Source organism: Pteropus medius, unplaced genomic scaffold, assembly GCF_902729225.1.
Source record: "Pteropus medius unplaced genomic scaffold, Ma_sr-lr_union100, whole genome shotgun sequence".
NCBI classification, from domain to species: Eukaryota; Metazoa; Chordata; class Mammalia; order Chiroptera; family Pteropodidae; genus Pteropus; species Pteropus medius.
The window spans coordinates 20,197,977-20,216,617 of record NW_024349801.1 but is presented as its reverse complement, the minus strand read 5'-3'; the positions used below and the strand labels follow the sequence as shown (position 1 = coordinate 20,216,617).

General features: G+C 43.7%; 1 protein-coding gene and 1 pseudogene across 4 annotated transcripts in view; both read right to left on the bottom strand.

Annotated features, from left to right (window-relative positions):
* Window positions 1-18,641, bottom strand: part of GNB5 (G protein subunit beta 5) — a 35,807-nt gene that overhangs the window by 7,228 nt on the left and 9,938 nt on the right. For all 4 annotated transcript variants that reach the window (XM_039889025.1, XM_039889024.1, XM_039889027.1 and 1 more), the window contains 6 exons: window positions 16,125-16,261; window positions 13,854-13,895; window positions 11,786-11,862; window positions 7,397-7,529; window positions 2,568-2,711; window positions 483-574 (listed from right to left, as the gene is read on the bottom strand). In XM_039889025.1, coding sequence (XP_039744959.1) covers window positions 483-574; window positions 2,568-2,711; window positions 7,397-7,529; window positions 11,786-11,862; window positions 13,854-13,895; window positions 16,125-16,261 — 625 coding nt within the window. The remainder of the gene's footprint in view (window positions 1-482; window positions 575-2,567; window positions 2,712-7,396; window positions 7,530-11,785; window positions 11,863-13,853; window positions 13,896-16,124; window positions 16,262-18,641) is intronic.
* Window positions 17,186-17,301, bottom strand: LOC120581082 (uncharacterized; annotated as a pseudogene).

The window sequence follows — 18,641 nt, the reverse complement described above, 5'->3', positions numbered from 1 at the left end:
ATTCACTAAATGATGATTATTTCTATTATAGTCATTCTCTTCTCCGTAATCAGGCTTCCTAGAGAGAGGGAAGCCTAAGTTGAGACCTGATAGAGTAATGGCCAGTAGAGGAAGAGGGTCCAAGGTAGAAGGAAAAGCATGGGTGAGAGAATGCACATTTTAAAGCTGTATTTCATGAATACACAGGAAAGTATCTTGTTAACAACAGTATTCTTGGTTCCTGGAATAATGTCTAGCATATAAGTAAGTGTTCAATACTTGTTGAATGAATGAACAAGAAACACTGACTTGATAATTAAATTAAAATTCCCCAAGAGATCTGAAGTGCTGTTCAGGCCCACCACAAATCAGACATTCCCACTGGGGAAGGCCTCTCTCAGCCAAGTAAACTGAGCCTGGAGGCGGTTCCTGTGGGCTAAGTATTACCCCAGCTCAGGGAGCGTGGAGAACGCAGAAGCAACGTGAACATTCTACTCACTGACCGGACACTGTTGATGTCAGATTCATGTGTTTCAAAGGCCTGCACGCACTGGCCGGAGCGCATGTCCCACACCATGGCTTTCTTGTCACATCCCTACAAATGCAAAGTTACCCAGAGTTATGGCCATTGCAAGGACTGTCTACAGACAGGCATGGATTTCCATTATGTAACAGAGACCATTTATTTGCATCAGTAAATGGCTGACAACATACGTTTCTGAGACTAGCTTTTCCTAAAGCCACTTTCCTCAACTAATAAGCCCTCAGGAGGCTAGAACTAGGTCTTGAGGGTAAGAGAAGGACCCAACTTCCCACGATAGCATGTTTTCTTTTTTCTCACCTTTCTGGGTGGGTGCAAAAGCTCCAGAGCCTGCTTTTCATCTTCCCCAGGGACATTTTCCTTCTTTTGATTTTTCCCTTTCCTTCCTCACTCTTCTGTATCTCTGCCTCAGAGGGGAGGGCAGGCATACAGTGGGTGTGCAGTGGGACTTCCCAGCTTTGTCTCAGGTGTCTGGGAAGCCCTGAGAAAAGGTGGAGCACCAGGTGCCTTTGTGCCATCTCCACCCCAGCAGCATGCTAGACTGGGAATCGGCAAACTAGGAGCCCAGTTGTGGCCTTACCAGCACTTAGCTGGTGCCTGGGTAAGTCATCTCCCTGGGCCTCTGCCTCAACACCTGTGAAGTGAGCACTCTCTGGGGGTTGCTGACATGACCAGAGAATCACAAACATGAGGCTCTCACGTTATATTATCATGATTCTAGGAGAATTTTAACAGATTCCTATAGAGCAGTCCTGTTGTCAAGCTTGGGTAGTATATATAGACTCTCAAAAGTCAAACAGAAAAAGTAATGGCTTAAAATTGGTGTCCAAGTTGTTGGTTTCAACTCAGAGGAAAGGGTGGGAAGAGGTACCATATCTCAGAAAGACCTGCTGTGGGGTTCAGCACTCTGAGTATCTTTACTCAGAATCAGGAGTGTCTTCTAATCTTTAGAGGACACTAAATCGGATGGAGTTTAGTGCTCTGAAAGAGACAATATAAGTCACAATGATATCGACAATTTGAGTAAACAGTGTATTTGAGGAGAGATAAATACAGTTACCCAAAGGCCCAGGAATGAAACACATACACATATGGCCAAATATCCAGGAAGAAAATTGGGCTCCCTGCTATTTAGAGACCATAGAGCCCTGGCCTAATGCCCAAAACTAAGATGGGAGCACATTGGAGCAAAGGGCTCTTACGTCTTCCAGCTGCAAAGGTCATTCGAAGGTGTGTAATTGTCATCCTCCTCACCACTATCTCCTGACTGAAGTGAAACAGGGCTCAGGGTCACGTTGGCTAGCTCAGTTCTCCATTCTTATTCCCAGCTGTCTACAGAAATGCTTGCCCCTCCCATGTGCCTAACACATTGCAAACTCTTCTACCTACTGCTCAAAATATCCTAGGGAAGTGGGTTGTACAAATATTACTGTGTCTTATGCTTAATTTAAAGATGATGAAATTTAGAGTCACGTAGCAAAGCTGGAACCTGGTTATCCTCTTATTCTGGTGCTCCTCTCTGACACTGTGGCCTTGTCTACCTCTCTAACCTTCAAATGCTCTGGGATTAAAAGGGGCCTAACGGCCGGCAGGAGTGGAGTGGGAGAGCGTCCCACCAGCCCCAAAGCCTTGATCACACCATAGCATTGCCTCGCCTCGGTACCATCTGACTAGACTGGTGCCCTTGTGGCTGTCTCTTATGCTCTCAGATGCTAACCTCCAGCTATTTATTTGAGGAATGACATTTTCAAATGTGACAGATAGGCACCTTGAGTTGCAGTATTCATTCATACCAGGAGAACATTCCTGATCCCTCTGTAGACAGCTAAATGTCAGTAGCAGAATGGGAAACCTTCACATCCCAGCACTATATATAACTGCCTACCAAGGACCACCACTGCTGTGAAAACTCAGGGTGCAGTGGGGAGCTGAGAACAATTCCTGCGGCCCCTTCTAGAGAAGTGTTCAGTCTAGACCCAGGAATTGACAAGAACTGCCGCCACAAGCCTCCCTAGAGGACCTCTAGAGATCTTCCTTGGTTCTTTACCCCAGACACGAAGGTGTTTCCTGTTTCTGAGGGGGCCAGGTCCAAGCAGAGCACGTCGGCCCCGTGCCCATGGAAACTCTGCAGCAGCTGCCCGCTCTCCACGTCCCACAGGGCACACGTCCCATCGCCGCTTGCCGTCAGGATCTGCCCACAGAAAAGGACAGGAAGAGCACTGTTGTCGTTATTACTTCTGTCAGGTGAAAGACCATGAGATGCTTAAAGTTCCACAGGGAAAAGAAGCCCCTTAAACAAGCAAGACACACACCTTGCTAAATCTGGATTCCGGTGCAGAAGTGTTTTTCTAGTACTGAGAAAGAAAAAGTCCATTTTTGACACCTGCACTGTCCCTAAGCTATGCTTCTGTGCCTACTCTCCTCCAGAGTCTGAAATCCGGGACACCTCCCTGCTGTACCTGCAGGGCTGTATGCCTGCCAGGCATGTAGGAAGTGCTCTGGGAACGTTGCTAAACAGAACCACGAATAGCTCCCACAAGCAGCCACACACCCACTGTTCTGCAGGCCAGACACATAAAGTGCTTCTCAAACATTAATGGGCACCCCAGTCACCAGGCTGCTTGCTAATACAGTCTGGGGTGGGGTCCAAGATGCTGTAGTTCTTACAGACTCTCAGGTGATGCTGATGCTGGTCACTGGATCCCACCTGGAGCAGCAAGGGTTGAGGTAGCATTTTGTTAGACACATTATCCTATTGCTGCATCTTCCCAGAGCAGGGAGCCCCAGAGGCTCCCCAGGAACATTGAGAGGCCCTGACATTCATGCGCACACAGGGCCAACAAACAATGGCTGTGTGCTGCCCACATCCAGGTGCTCTGCTAGGCATTAGGGTTTGCAGAAAGATTGGGTCCTGGTCTCTACTCTCTTGGAGCTCAGTTTCAAAGGATTGCCTCTTAGAACTGAAACCAACCTAATTCCCTGTCCTCGTGTTAATCGCTGTCAGAACGGGACATACTTCCCTGGTGCTATGCTAAACGATGCTGAGACAAAGTAAAAATAACCTAGCCACTTACTACAGGGAACACCTGCTCCTGCAAAATAAGACTGTGAAGCAACTAAACTCCTTAACAAGACTAATAGCTTGCTCATTAAGACTCACTTCACGACCCTTACTTCATAAGGCTCACCAATCCAAAGCTGTTATGTCATCAACCAGTTTTTTGCCTCGAAAGACTCACCTTAAAATCCTACCCAGCCTGGACCCTGAAACCCTCCAAATAGCCTTTCCTGATTTCTCCATTTTGAGATACTATAGAGATTCTGTCAAGTTGGGATTCTCCCTTGCTGTGTGAGGCCTAAGAAACTTAGCATCACTGTAAGACAAGTTTTTCTGGTCATTTCATTAGATAAGACAGTGATAACTTAGAACAGAATGTGAGAAGTGCTGAGATACAGATAGGCCGCTAGAAGGGGCACCTGCTCAGGAAACATCTGAGCTGGTCTTGGAGGATGAGTGAGAGCTGGCCAGGTGAAGGGGAGGGGACTAGAGGGAGCTCACTGCAGGTGAGGCCTACCTCTGCACTGAATGAAAGGTGTGCCTGTGTAGAGTGAGGACTTTAGCCTGTGGGCAAGAAGCCATGGAAAGCTTCCAAGCAGAATGATACGATCAAGGGCATATTTTCTGAGAATCTGTCAGGTCAGTGTAGCTATCCCTCAGCAGCCTCTGTATAGCTTACAAGTTCAAAGCCTGGCCCATACGGGGAAAGAAACACTGGGGTGCCTGGAAAAAGGCATGGGGGCAGAGCTAGGGTTTTAATTTTTGTTACTGCCATTTTGTGTGAGGCTTGGGCTCTGGCTGAGCATAACTTCATGGAGTTGGGAGAAAGGCAGTGGGATTCAGGGCTCATGGGCTCATATACCCGTCTGACTGCACTGCAACATCCCGGAGCCAGCTTGGTCCTGAGAAGCCATGGAGGGACAGTGGGGGTTAAGCCCCGGATAGCAGAGCCTCCCTAGCCCCACCTTCTGGCTGCTCCCAGGTGATAAGACTTTTTTTTTTTTTTAATAATAGTCTGTTTTAATATAAACAATTGTTGGAATCAATCAATGTTCATTTCAGGAAGCTTCTTGTCTGAATCCGAAGGCACAGCTGTGTCTGTATCCTGCTCAGCAGCCTGAGGGCCTGGGCTATCTCCTTCTCCATCCACTGGTCCATTCTGCTCTGTTTTTTTTGATCCTCTTTTTGGGGTTCCACTTTGGGTTTGGGCTTTGAAATTATAGAGCTACAGATACTCTCTCTCCCTCCTCCCTGTTCTCTCCCCTTCTCTCTTGCACGCTAGGCCTAGAGCTTATGAAGAATCTCCTTTGTTCTGCAGGGACAGAACACATTTCGAGGAGGGGGAATCTGCTTCCACTCTGGCTTTGAGCCTGCAAGAAGCCTAGGATCCCTTCATAGGCAGGAGAGGTCGCTATGGAGCTTTCCTCTGATGCAAGAGCTGGGTGAATTCTGTAGCACTCAGGCTTCTTAGACACGACCCCCGAGGCCCTCCTCGAAGCCCCCACTCTGGGGTAGCTCTCAAATTTGGGGAATTTCTAAGGCTGCAAAGCCCCTGCAGCTGTCCATGGGACTCCTTCCAGCCTCAACTTCCCTCAAGTGTACATCCGACAAGATGAGCAAGACTGGTAAAAGTAGCTTATGAACACACAAGACTTGGACCGTGTCTTAATTTGGGTGCTTGTATTTTGTAATATGATACAATTTCCTCCAATCCTTCCAGGCCCATGCCCACTAGTGGATGCTCCACCCCATTCCTGTCCTAACACTTGCAAAGGGTCAATAATCTCCAATCTTTTTTGAGACATCAAGTCCAAACAATCTGCTTTAAATGATTACCATAGTCTAGCTCTTTAATTTGGGAATTTTCCATATTATACTTTGCAATCAAAGCAATGAATAGTTTTTAGAAGTTAAATTTTTAAAAATATTTTTGTGATCTTTGTTATAATAGGTGTATGAATAAATTTAAAAAACCAAACATTATGATAAATGAACTAAACAGAACTTTCATTTACTGTCACTCATTTATTCTGGAATGTAAAGCATTTGTAGGTTTACTACCATAGTCTTATACCAGCCACTTGAGTTTTTCTTTTTTTCATCCTAGATTCCAGAGAGGGAAGGAAGTTTAAGGTTTATTAATTTGGTACCCAAACCAGGCCATGCATCTGAATCACCTGTGAAGCTTTGTGTTAATATTAATAATAAAACAGTAAGAGCTAACACATTGATATTTACCAGGGACTGTACTAAGTATTTTACACAAATCATCTCATTTAATCCTCAGAAAACCTTATGAGGGAGGAATTTATTACCATCCTCACTTGCAGGTGAGAAAAACAAAACACAGAGAATGAAGCCTTGCTTAGGACGGACCAGCTAGAACACAGTGGAGCAAAGATTTGATCCCAGCCTTCTGAGTCTGAGCCACGATGTACCCTGCAGAGGTAGCCAGTGTAGCCAGTAGGACTTTCCTCCATTACTTCCATCTCTAGCTCGCTGCTCGTCAAGAAGAAAGCACTTTCTAGCTCACAGGTGCCTCCTTTAATCCCCACATCCATACAGAGTGAGGGTGATGGGTTTCCACCAGACACTTCAGATGCCTGACAACCCACCATTCTTGCATCCGTCTGAGCTTTCCTTCATCCAGACTAAGCATCATCTGTTGCTTTGGGGGGCTCCTCAGGCTCAAGGGGCATTGGTTCAGAGCCCCCTACTAAAAGGGTCTGCAAGGCTCCTAGTCACAAACAACAGGTGTAAACACTGCACTCCAAGCCTGAACACCCACCTTGTCAGCAATTAAACAATTATTCAGTCACCTGGTCTCCCTGCCACCAGCCTTCCCTCACATTCTGACATTAGTCAGCTGAAGCCAGAGTGGGCTATGGAGGGCTTTAATCTGACTTAGATACTCTCCTCCTTAAAAGAGAACCAAATCTGATCCAGCACAGCCCCTGCAGTGGCTCCCCTCCATCCACGGGGCCAGCCCAGGCATTCAGGGAGTCTGTGATCTGGCCCTGTCCATGTCTCAGGCTGCCTGCCTCCTACCGTGCTCCCCTCACTGGCAATACCCCAGCCCTCTAAGGCTGGCCCAGGCAAACCTTTGCAGTAAGTTTGTGACCACCCCTCCTGCTCTGAGCTCGAGGTTCAGTCACAACTGGTTTCTTTGAAGGTCCCTAAGGACAGAGGCTGAGACTGCTTCCAGCCCCAGAGCCAGGTAGTATCTGGCAATGTAGGTAGTGGACACCTAGAAAGGGTTGCAGAATAGATGTTAATAAATAAAAAACATAGTCAAAATGTTAAAGTTGTATTGTTTTCACTTTGTGGTTTATTCAAAGTAGGACACAGATTTACTATCTGAAGCTTTTTTTTTGCATTTGTTAACGCGGAAATGCAAAGTAGGTTCAGTGAGGTGAGTAAAGAGCTCTGAAGCTCAGCAGCTCAGTGAAGTTTTACACATGTAAGGACCTTGGGACCATCTCTCAGACCAGGAGCCAGGAATTCCTACCACCCCAGAAAGTTCCCTGATCCACTCCCACCCCCACCAAGTCAACTGCAGGAGGATGCTCAGTGGTATGTAGTTTATCTCAATTCTATCAAAACCAAGAGCCCTGATTTTCCTCATTTCTGATTTTATTTTAAAAAATAATAACCACCAATGAAGAACAAAAGGAATTTCCTCTTGAGCCAACCACTGGAGCACACCCTCCTGTTAACAGGGACACTGGAAAAGCTTCCCCTCCTTGCAACCACTTGAGTTCTCTACCACTTACCCTGCTCTCCAGCAGGCTGACCCATCACGTAGGCCCCTTATTTACCTGCATGTCAGAGTTGGTGAAGCTGCAGGCTGACAGGTAGTTGGTGTGCATGGCAACAGACTTCTTTTTGGCAGCCATGTTTTCATTTTTGTCAAACGTCAGTGGATACACAGAACACTTATTATCCAAACCACTAGCATGGAAAGAAAGAAGTGTCAGATGTGGATAGAGGGCAATAGAATATGTGTATACTTTCTCATCCACACAAACTTTTCAAGTATGTCGTTTTCGGCCACAACAGGATAAAGGTGGTATTATGTACTTCTTTCTTATTGCTTCATTTCAGGAGGCCTCTTATAACAAGGCTGGTGATGCCAACTTTGCTTACTTGGTTAAAGGGGGGACCATCAGATCTCTCCATGGTAAAGGCGATTCATTTGTAATTAGTAAAAATCCGTGGTGTGATACCTTGAGACCATGCAAACATCCTGTTTCCCAACAACCTTTCATACAATGGCTTCCGCATAAGCCTTACTTAATCAAATACTACTTGAGGAGTACAAAATGGTGATCTTCTAATTTGATAATTCCCTCTGCACTTATTAGATGATATTTTTCTGTAAAGAACCCCCCTTTCGCTAGTATTTCGCCATGGTACACCCATGGATTCCTTTTTCTCTTAAACTGTGTTATGATCCATTACTATCATTATTCCATGTGATGCTCAAATTGTCCCAGATTTGGACAGTGGGGGCCCCATCAAACAGCTCCTGTTTCCCTCTGATATAATTCTATTGGTTCTGGAACATTTCCTTGCTTTCTAGAACAAGAAAATACCCTAGGCTCACTTTATTCTTGTCTTGCCCCAGACCTAAAATCAACCTTGCTCCAAGGAGCCCTGCTTCCTTTTAATGAGGAATGATATTTAGGAGGGGGTACCCTCTTCAGAGGCCTTTGGGGACCCTTTTGCCTTTTTAACTGCTTGGAGCTGCAGGTTTAGACTGGGGTAATCTATTACTAGTAATTAGCTTTGACAAGCTTGTTTATAGATCACATGGATGAGAACGATTTGTGCTTGTCTGTGGCAATGAACCAGCATGTTGTGGACCAGAGGCTTCCCTGACGCTTGGTTGCCCATGTTGAAGCTTCAGAATAATTTCTGTAGCTCTGTCAGGATACTCATTGCTTAGGGTTATTTGCATTGCTATGAGAAGTGGAGAAGTTCTGCAGTGTGATGCATTTCGTGTTCAGTCTCTGCTTTGGTATCTAATTCATTTTGTGATCTTGGTTGTTTTCTAGGTTCTCTGAGCCTCAGTTTGCTCAACTGTAAAATGAGTGGATCCCACCCACCTATCACAAGGGGCTGTTGTGAAGATTACATAAAGAGTTCAGAATAGCCTCTGACACAGGTTATATGCTCAGTAAGTGGTCATTGTTATTTTTATAGTCTTCTTGCTTGGAGGTAAGCACTATGTTTTATTCAACTTTGAATTTCCTTAGGCTACTTGGTCCAGAGCCTTGCACACAGTTGCTCATAGGTAGTGTATAACACCTGAATGAAGGCTTCTTGGAGAATATGGCTCTGAAGTAAAAAATATTTACACACACACATATAATCAATTAACACTTTTGTTTTGAGAAGGGATTGTGTCAATACTGTTGGAGTTTTAGCTTTCAAGTTTGGAACCAACTTGACCCAGAGGTAGACCCAGGAGTCAGGCAGATGGAGATAAAAATATCACCATTATTATCTATGGACATTAAGAGGATGTGGCGTAGGTGTGGGTCTGTGTGATAATGGAGTTACAGGGATGTCACAAAGCCATGGTTGAGAAACACTATTTTAGATTATCACTAGAAACTCAAATTAATCACAGTTGCTCTTAGCAATTTTAAGGGAAGGTCTGAGTAGGAAAGGGAGATGGTGCTTTTATGTAAGATGAGGATCCAGTGTTTCTCAGTTTGGTTTGTGATGCTCTCTTCATCCACTGAACCTCATATTTTAAAAAATGTTTTCAAAAATATTCATACTTTGAACTTCATAGTTTTGGTTTTCATAACAACCTGTGAGGCTGCCACCATATGCCAGGGTCCAGGGAACCAGAGAGGACTAAGATTAAGGCACCGGCCATCCCTCTACTCTGAACTCTCTCTGTGTGTCAGGTTGTAACCAGAAAGTTATCTACCTGGGCCTTGTAAAACTGTTCTCTCCCCTAACTACCCGTCTGCTCTCACAGACATTCTTCTACTAGGTTCCATATAGTGAGGGTGAAAATAAAAAATAGCCTATAGCATCATTTTCTAAACTAATGCTGAAGACATTGTTCCTACGTTATTATATTCATTGTATACTGTGGAAGGATCTATCCAATATATTCTTTTTGTTGTTTAGAACCAGACAGCTGATACCTCCATATCAAATATTGAGAAATTATGTAACCCACCCAACTCTACGCATTTGCTAAAATTAATTCCCAGTTAGAAACATATTATCCTAGAGGTTTGTTGTTGTTGTTTTTTTTTTAATGTAGAGTACTTATCATTTCTACTGAGTAGTGAAGAACTAACCTTACCTAATGAGAGGTCTAGCCTTTGGCCCCAGCTGCTGGAAGGTGATCTCAGGCTCCCTGGGATGTCCTGCCTGATGGGAGTCTTTGTCTGGGGCTCTGGCTACCCAACAGCCTAACAGAGTGATGTGTGATGGGGACTTTGGGACACACCCTATCAGTTCTGACCTGTGGAGAAACTAGAAAGTAAAGGTATTAGCCTGAACCTCCAGAAAAGCCCGGAGAGTGTAAGTCAGCCGTGTGTACAACATGTGATCAAGCCCTTAGAAAAACTCTGGACACCAAAGGCTCGGGAGAGCAGCCCCGGCTGGCAGAACTCTGTGCACAGAGTCACACATGGTAGCTGGGAGGAGGTAATACCAGCCCCTCCTGGACTCTGCCTTGTGCATCTCTTTCTTTGGCTGGTTTGCACTGTAGGCTTTCACTGTGATAAAACCATGAGACTAAATACAGCACTTCACTGAGTTCTGTGAGTCATTCTAATAAATTATTGAGCTTGATGGTTGTTGTGGGGACCCCTGAATTTACAATTGGTATCTGAAGGGAGGAAAGTCTTGTGGGGGCTAGGCTTCCTGATCGTACAACTGGCTGAACTCCTCTGCATCTCCAATTGTGGTATATACATATAAATGTGTTACATATGTGGCATTTACGAAATACATACATATTCATACATATGTACTTATGTGTATATGTGCAGCTTTTATTGTGGTCACCTCATATCCTTTCAGGAAGTAGGGATGAATTTTATATAAATATCGCTTCTAGTTATAAAATGGAGAAACAACCTATTTTTGAGTCATTTAAAAAATTGAAAAATATGAAACACATGTATGTGAGCATGGGTTCCAAAGGCACACTGGGCCTTGGCAAGTGGGAGAGAGAGTAAAAAGATGACCCCAAAGCAGCCGCCAAAGAGAGGGACATTGGGGGTGATGGATGGTATGACTCTGGATGGAGAAGGTACCAAAGTTTTTGCTTGGAGATCCAAGCAAAATTTGGAATAAAACTTTTTTTTTCCTAATTATAAAAATGATATATGCTTATTTTAAAAAATTAAAAGTTAAGAAAATTATAAAGGAGAGAAAATACCCACAGTCCCATCATCCAGAAAGAACTACTATTGCATTTTCAGTATAGTTCTTTACAGCCTTTATACTAATGTCTCTTTTCTAAACAGAGCTGAGATTCTACAGTAGAAATAATTTGAACAGTCCCAGAGTTGTTTAACAGGGACAGTTAATCATGTTGGTTGCAGTTCGCATGCCAACTGTTAAACAGTGCTCCAGAAAAAGAGAGAATAAGGCACAATCTTCCTAGTAACCTAGATGCTCTTTTTCACTTACTGTAATTAAGAATTTTCTTTTAAATGGCTGTATAGAATTCCATTCAATTCATATACCACAAGCCACTTAATTTCCTTTGATGGACCCACCATTTCCCTTTTTTGACTTTATTTTAAATAATACTACAATAAATGTTATTATTCATATTTTTTCTATATTGTTGATCATTACTTTCAAACAAGTTCTTAGATGTAAAATCATTAGATCGAAAGTTATAACTTTTTCAAGGCTTCTGATACACATTAGCAACATGCTTTCCAAAATATTTGCACCAATTTGTAGTCCCCACCAAACAGCATTTGAGAGTGGAATGGATAGGTTTAAAACTTATACTACTGTCAGTCTGTAATGAAAATAATTATGAAAGAGATTTTTGTGTTATTCTTCTTTGATAAAGTTTAGGGAGGAATTTAACACATTGTTTAACAAGCAAACAACAAATATTATAAGTTCGTGTTAGTTCGCATGTTTTTGCCCATACAACAGTATTTTATGGCTCACAGGAAATCTGAAAAGCTGCTGCAGGCCCTACTTACCCACACGCGATGGCGCATCCCGACGGGGCATACGCACATGCCATCACCCACGTGCAAGGCATAGTGACTGCGTGCTCCTGAAACACAGTATGCACCATTCATAGAACAAACAAGGGCCGCTTCTACACAAATGTCTTAACATCTGATTTTTTAAAAAAAATCACTGGTGTTCCTACAGAATTGCATTATAGTTTCAAAGGGCAGTGGAGTGAGATAACAATTAGCTTGAGACTGACAAGGAGACTCAGCCCCCTATTATCAACCAAACTTCATGTTCCAAAAGTTAAAAATCTCAACCAGCAATAAAATATCCTTAATGTTTTACTTCTTTCTTAATGTTATACTCTCCTTGTTCTGAATGAATATTTGGGCTCCTTTTCTTTGGAAGGTCCATCCTAATTTCATTGCCAGTATATACTTCACCTTCTTTACTGATTCTCCCTATCTATTTGCAGAGTATGTTCTTGAATGACTTTTTACATGTATAAGTTTGTTTACTTGTGAGTATAAAAGAGCCTCTGTCTCCTACAGGTCCTAAAACCATTCTTGGTTTTGAATGGGGGTGGGAGAGTGATCTTTAGTTGTGCTCAGGGATAAATGGGAATCTGTAAAATGGAAGCATTAAGAACTAGGTGTGACAGTTCCTAGTCCCCCTGGAATGGTGTTTGAGTCACCCACATCCTCCCACATGCAGCTAAGCAACAACAAAGCCATGATTCACTTCTGAGTTACTGAACCGTGGGCTCTGGTCCTGGTTTCAACACTTATGAGTTGTATGACCCCATGCAAGCCAGCCATTTGTGCTGCCTTGGTCTCATTCCCCATCTGTGAAGGGAGGTGATGGGATTAGATGATTTATACAGAACAGTCAAGTGCTAGTCTCCCTGTCATGATTCTCTGTGCCACAATTTTGTTGTCACTCACAGTCCTGCAGCCTTTCAGAATCTAAGAATAATTTATGGCCCTCCAGTGAATGAGTTGAGGTGGCCACTCTCAGCATAGGGCACCCCATGTCCCTTTCCTTACAAATAATGGCTATGTTCCCTGCCAAGGGCGACAAGTGGCAACGCCACGGCACTCCATAAATCCAAAAGTATTTTGTGCTACATTAAGGCATGAACAGAAACAACAAAACCCCACATACTCCTGAATGCTGAGGAGTGCTGGGAGAGGCAGAGTCTTCCATGGCGGTAGGTGCTGTATAAGAAAGCCCTGTTGTCATTTTTATTCTTCCTCAGGGGCCTGACCATTAGTAGGAACTTACTCTACAAGATGGTGCTGGGGCCCCACTTGATCAGGTCATGTAACAGCTACCTAACACGACATTTACTAAACACATTCAGTAATGCCGAATATGGACACTGTTCAATTTGAGACAGATATAGGTCTCCTTTTTAATATAGTAAAGAGGAAGACTTCCTAAGTAAATATTGGAATCCATATTTAATACACACTTCTCATTATTGTAAATGCCAACACAATGTAGGCATGCAAGCATACCTACACATAGATTTCAGTTTTTTGGTCTTAGTTGAGACCTAAATTTAGGTCTATATGGAGCCGTGCATGCTCAGGCCAGAGTTGCAAGAGGTTTAGGTTCCACTGCATTCCCCAGGTCATGCAGTTCAACTTACTGCAGCCTCAGCTTCCCCATCCACCACTGACTGACATCCACAATGCTATGGAGCCTGGTCATAGACAGAGAGGGGAGAGAAAGCTGGGGAAAACGATACATCTTATCATCACTCAGAATAATAATAATAAAGGCAGTTGCATGTGTGAATGTGACCAGTTTTCTGGGCCATGCTCTCTCCTGTTTTAGTATTTGCACCCTCTGTGGTGGCTCTGCATGTCCTTCTCTGGGTGAGTGGTTTTGGCTTGAGAGAGAAATGAACTCCACAGTGGGCTGCTGAGCTGTCCAAACACGAATGGGCTTCTGTGGAGTTTCCATGCCCAGAGAGGTACTCTGAGAGGCAGGGAATTAGGATCGGGCTGGGGAGCTGGCCCAGAGCACATTTAAACTAGGCTGCGGTTCTGGGGCCTCGATGCACTGGGGACACCACCTCACCTTGTTAGTTGTGAAGGAATCCCACACGATCACCTTCCCATCCTGGAGGGAAAAGAATAAACTGTTTGGTTGTTGTCAACAAGTCCACTTTCACTGTAATCACTGCTGCAGCCCACACTGGGGCTGTGGGGAGTGACTACAATGTCATCTATTTGTAATACAAACCGGCCAGAGATAAATCGACATGAGCTCAGATTTATACACCAGGGGCCTACGTTCCTGGAGAGACTGCACCTCCACCCCAACCCAAACCCACACAGTCAGGCTGATTAATCTCCTGCCTTTTAAAGGAGAAGGGCTGCTCTGAGTCACTCAAAGTCTGTTCCAGAACCTTCCTGCTCTTTCCAGCTTCCTCCCACATCCCACCCCGCTTGTCCTCTCTCTGCAGCAGAGGTGGATGGAGTGTGTCAGCTCTCCTCGCCTCCCTCCCTCCCTGATCAGAGTATTACATGAGTGAAAGAAAACCCAACATATATTATGGATTTAAAAAGTCTAAAAGGCTAGGTAGCAACATGTACATCTCAATAACCACTTTGTAAAAATGAGCATTTGAAAAAAAAAGTCTAGGAAGAAATGCTCTAAAATGAGAATAATGGTTGTGACAGGGTGGTGAGAGTAAAAACCATTTGTGTTCCCCTTTCCAGTGTTTCTTTAATGTGGTAAAATACAAAAATGATAAACTTTTTATGAATATGAAAAAAGCAAGTACAATATAACATACTAGATTTGTAGGTAAATAGGAGATTAATAACCCTGTCCTATCAAACCCAGCACTGACATAGATGTTAGAACTTGTGGACTATTTAGAATGTGCACAGTTTTTATACTTGAAATGGTTATAAAAAAAAATCCCAAACTGTCCTTTGAAAAAACTGGGCTGAAGGCAGGGGTTGGGGGAAGCCTAACTGGCCATAAAAATATACGGCTTTAGCATAAAGTTTTATGCTCAATGCATGTAACATAAAATAAATATAAAAAGTACTAAGTAGTGGTAGCCAGCTTCCTGATACTCATACCCTCGTTTAGGCTCCTCCATCATTATATCTGGGTTGGTCTACGTGACCAATGGAATACAGCAAAAGCGATGGAATGTCACTTCTGTGGTCAGGTCATAGAAGATCTGGCCACAGATCTTCTGCCTCCATCTCCCTCTCTTTGATCACTTGCTCTAGAGGAGGCCGGCTACCACGTCATGAGCAACCGTATGGGAAGGTCTACATGGCTCAGAACTAAGACCTACAGCCAATAGCTTTGTGAGTGAGCCATTCTGGAAATGAGTTTCTGCCTTAGTCAAGCTGTTGGATGACTGCTGCCCTGACCAACATCTTGACTGCACCCTCACAAGGGATCCTGAGCCAGAACCACCCAGCTAAGCTGCTCTGGGTTCCTGATTCCCAGATACCACATAAGATAATAAATATCTGTTGTTTTAAGTTGCTAAAATTTGGGATATGTTGTGCAGCAATAGATAACTAATATATAAGATGTAAAATAAACTATGTCAACTATATAAAATTAAATGAAAAATTATACTTCAAAAAATTATACTTCACAATCTTAAATTTGTTTTATTTAGAGCATAAAAGTTGCTGATCTTTTTTATTTTAAATTAAGTTTATTGGAGTAACATTGGTTAATACAATTATATAATTTTCAGGTGTACATTATAATTTGACATCTGTATATTCTATTGTGTGTTTACCACCCAAAGTCCAGTTTCCTTCAGCTACCATATATTTGATCCCCTTTACCCACTTCACCCTCCCCCTACCCCATCTACCTCCCTCCTCCTCCTTCACCCTCTATCCTTTGGTAACCACTAGTCTATAGCCCATGTCCATGAGTCTCTGTTTGTTTGTTCTGTTCATTTGTTGCTTTTAGGTTGCTGAACTTTTAAACTGAAAGAAGCCATGGTGGAATCTCAACCACTTATGCCCTAAATTTTAGAAAAAAAAAAAATCCCCACTATTTTAAAAATGGTTTTACTCACAAATAAGACTATCAAATATGCTCAGGAAGAAATAATTTTGAATGGTTTGTCAAATAGAGTTTACAATGTTTCAGGTATTACCAATTCCAAATCTTTCCAAATTCGTGAAGTTCTGCAGTATAAAAGAGAATTCTGAACCATGCTAAACTCACGTCTTTTGGAGAATAAGAAGAGTCAGAAAGATCACAAAGGGTTGTTGTTTTTTTTTTAAAGGCAGCTCTTATCTCCCTTAGCTATACAATCGGAAACTTGCTCACAATCACACAACAGGTGCCACGTACCTGAGATGAGCTCACGATCCTCCTTTTATCTTTACACCAGTCCATGCAGAGTACTTTGTTCCCGTGGCCTTTGAGGGTCCTCCTGGTCTTCATGACAAACTGCCCCAGAGCCTCCACCCGCTCTGCCACCTGGTGCACTGGAAGGACAAGGCCATGGTCAATTCTGTCGCCAAGGACCAGGCTCTGAGCCACGTGCTGGCACCAGAAAAACTTGGTTTTCTCTGTGGCCACAGCTTGAGTCTGCTGTTCTTCACTACTGTGCCCTCAGTAGAAGGTAGACAACACTGTCATTCTCTGTGTTTGAGACCCCCCAGTTTTCAAAGCACTTTCATATATGCATGTTGAGGAACTAACAACAAGACTATTTCGTGTTTGTAAAGCACTGTCTAGGATTCTCTGGCTGAAGGGCCACAGCTCTGCGAGGCAGGCAGCACACAGCAGAGTGAGCTCGTTATCCCCATTTAACAGGTGAGGAGACTGAAGCTCACAGAGGTTATTTGGCTTATAAAAGTTCATACAACTAATTGGGAGCAAAGCTAGGGTTTCTGGTTCTTTTTACCTACCGTTTTCTAGTCACAAGGAAAAGTGACTTTACAAAAATTGTCTCGCAGGTGCCATAATGTGCAGCCACACTGCTTGATAGAAGGCACTGTGACTTTTAACTGATCCCCCCCAATGCCTAGCACAGGCCTGGGACATGGTAGGACACCCATTTACACACTGCAGGAAAGAAAGCGCAAACCATCAAATCAGACCCCCGTGTTTTTACTGAGAACTTACATTTTTTTTGATCCACTGAACATCTTTTATTAAGGGTTCAGTCCTGTTGCTTAGTTCAGGAGGTCTTGGCATTGGCCCGGAGCACAGCCCCTGGGGACGGGTAGGGGCTGTATTTTACAAGGCAGTATTTTAAAAGTCTAAACATATGATCTACAGAATGTCCCTACACCCAGGAAGGAGCTCTAAAAATCAGTCTCTCAGGGGCTGGAGCTATAGTCTCCTTCTTGAGGAAGAGAGTTTTCTGTTTTGTTTTGTTTTGTTTTTTAATTTATTATTATTTATGCCCACAGCACCTGGTCTTCCTAGGTGGTCTCCCATCCAAGTACTAACCAGGCCAGACGCTGCTTAGCTTCCAAGATCAGACATCGGGCTTGTTCAGGGTGGCATGGCCATAGACCATAGACCACGAACCCAAAACCTTCTATGTGTAAAACAGACGTGCTAACTGCTACACTATGGGACCACGTCTGAGAAAGAGTTTTTGACGGGCTGATAGAGAGTCTGTCACTGATGAGTTTCTGAGGGAGACAAATTTTCACGAAGTAGTGGAAAGGGCTGAAGAGACAGTCTAGTCCAGGCCCCTCATCGTGTAGGTTAGAAACCTTGCAGGTTGGGGGTCATGTGGTTTCTCCTCCTTGTAGAGTGTTACTCCCTTCCTGGTAGAGGCTGTGCACATGTCTCCTTCCTCTAATCCTCTCAGCTGGGCCTTTCTTCAGCCCAGAGCTGCTGACGCTTACTGGGGAAGCACCCGCCTCCCTTCCTTCAGGAGTCTGGGCTGAGAGGGGCTGACTCTGTGGTGTAAGCCCTGTGGCAACAGCACCCCTTCCAGGGAAACTCTTCCTTCCTTCTTCCATCCCCTGCGCCCCCTCTTCGCCCTCGCTTTTCTCTAAACACGTCAGTGTGCATTTCCTAACAAGAAGGAAGTCTCTTACATAACCACAGCATCAGTATCACAGTCAGAAAATTAACCCTGAAACAATATCATGTCTAATCTACAGACCTTGAGATATTCTCTATCGTTCCAACAGGATCTTTATAGCAAAAGAAACCCCAAGATCCTGTGTTGCATGCAGTTGTCATGTTTCTCTAGTCTCTATCCAGTTATTTTGTTCCCCATTTTGGGCTTATCTGATGCTTCCTCAAGATTAGATTTGGGTAAGGCAAGTTTGGCAGGAACAGCACAGGCTGATGCTGAGTTCCTGTCAGTGTGACCTGTCAGAAGGCACCTGCTGTCCACTGGTCCCCTCACTGGCAATATCGACTCTGTTCCTTTGGTTAAGGTGGAGTCTGCTGGGTTTCTCCACTGCACAGTTACTGTTTTGCCTTCTGTAATGAAAAAGTATTTTGTGGGGATGAGCCTACATAAATATGTAGTTACTCTTCAAACTTGAATACCTTGGTTTTAACATCCATTAAAGATTTTTACCTGAGCTGGTTATTAGGATGGGTGGCGAGTGGTGATTTTTCAAATTCCATCATTCCTTCTGCTTTTTTTTCAGTTGGTTTTCTAATATAAAGAGAAGCTTTCCCTCCTTCTCAACTTATTCATTCATTCGTTTATACTAGTATGGACACATAGGTTCTTACCTTACTTAAGAGGCTGTAAGTCCTTTACTATTATTATTTATTTTGATGCCGAAATAGTCCCTGGTTTGCTCAGTGGGAGCTGCGCTAAGCAGGTTCCCATGACCTTCTGATGTGTTCCCATCATTCCCTGAGCACTTTCCACTGCAGGCT